The sequence below is a fragment of the Wasmannia auropunctata genome, unplaced genomic scaffold, assembly GCF_000956235.1.
Source record: "Wasmannia auropunctata unplaced genomic scaffold, wasmannia.A_1.0 LD336085.1, whole genome shotgun sequence".
NCBI lineage: Eukaryota > Metazoa > Arthropoda > Insecta > Hymenoptera > Formicidae > Wasmannia > Wasmannia auropunctata.
The window spans coordinates 3,322,795-3,323,471 of record NW_012026805.1 but is presented as its reverse complement, the minus strand read 5'-3'; the positions used below and the strand labels follow the sequence as shown (position 1 = coordinate 3,323,471).

Genomic DNA, 677 nt, shown 5'->3' with positions numbered 1-677 from the left:
AATGTCAGTGTAGATACTTGGTTGAGATGGATTGACTCCGGGAGGAGGTAGGAAGTAAGTCGGGTGGCACCCGAAGGTGCCCGCGCCGAAAGGTGCGAAAGCTGTCGCCGGTCGAGGTCGTCTACTCCTCCGTGGGGGAGTTCTCCTCGTCCTCGCCGAAGAGCTCTCTCAGCCGAGCCTGGAGAATCGGGTTACGCTGCACCGATGTGATGGCCCGGATCTTGGGGAGCTGTGACTTCCGCGCACGCTTGGCCCGGAGGTCCCGGAAGCGCTCCGGTGTCCTGGAACGCTTCGACGGGCCCGGCGAACGTCGAGGGCTGGTGCTAGTGCTCGACGTGCGGTGCGGCGGACTGGTAAGGCTTGCTGATTCGGCGGGCAGGCTTGATGGTTGAGCTGGCGTCGCCGGAGGTTCTCCACGTGGACTCGGCGGTCGCGCCGGCGTCCTCGGTTGCTGCGGTGTCGATGGCAGCGGGCTCAGAGGCCGTCTCCGGACGGGACTCCGCGGTCGCCCTGGCGTCGGCTTCTGCGGCGCTGTCGGCCGCGGGCTCGGAGGCTGTCTCCGGACAGGACTCCGCGGTCGACCTGGCGTTCGTGGCTTCTGCGGCGTCGTTGGAAGCGGGCTCAGAGGCGACGGCGAAGAACGGGACCGGACGCAGCCGACGCTCGTCTGCGTGGAG

General features: G+C 67.4%; 1 protein-coding gene across 1 annotated transcript in view; it reads right to left on the bottom strand.

The window, feature by feature from the left end:
• Positions 1-121: 121 nt before the first annotated feature.
• LOC105448553 (proteoglycan 4-like) overlaps positions 122-677 on the bottom strand; it is a 2,437-nt gene continuing 1,881 nt past the window's right edge. The window contains exon 2 of the mRNA XM_011687195.1: positions 122-667. Coding sequence (XP_011685497.1) covers positions 122-667 — 546 coding nt within the window. The remainder of the gene's footprint in view (positions 668-677) is intronic.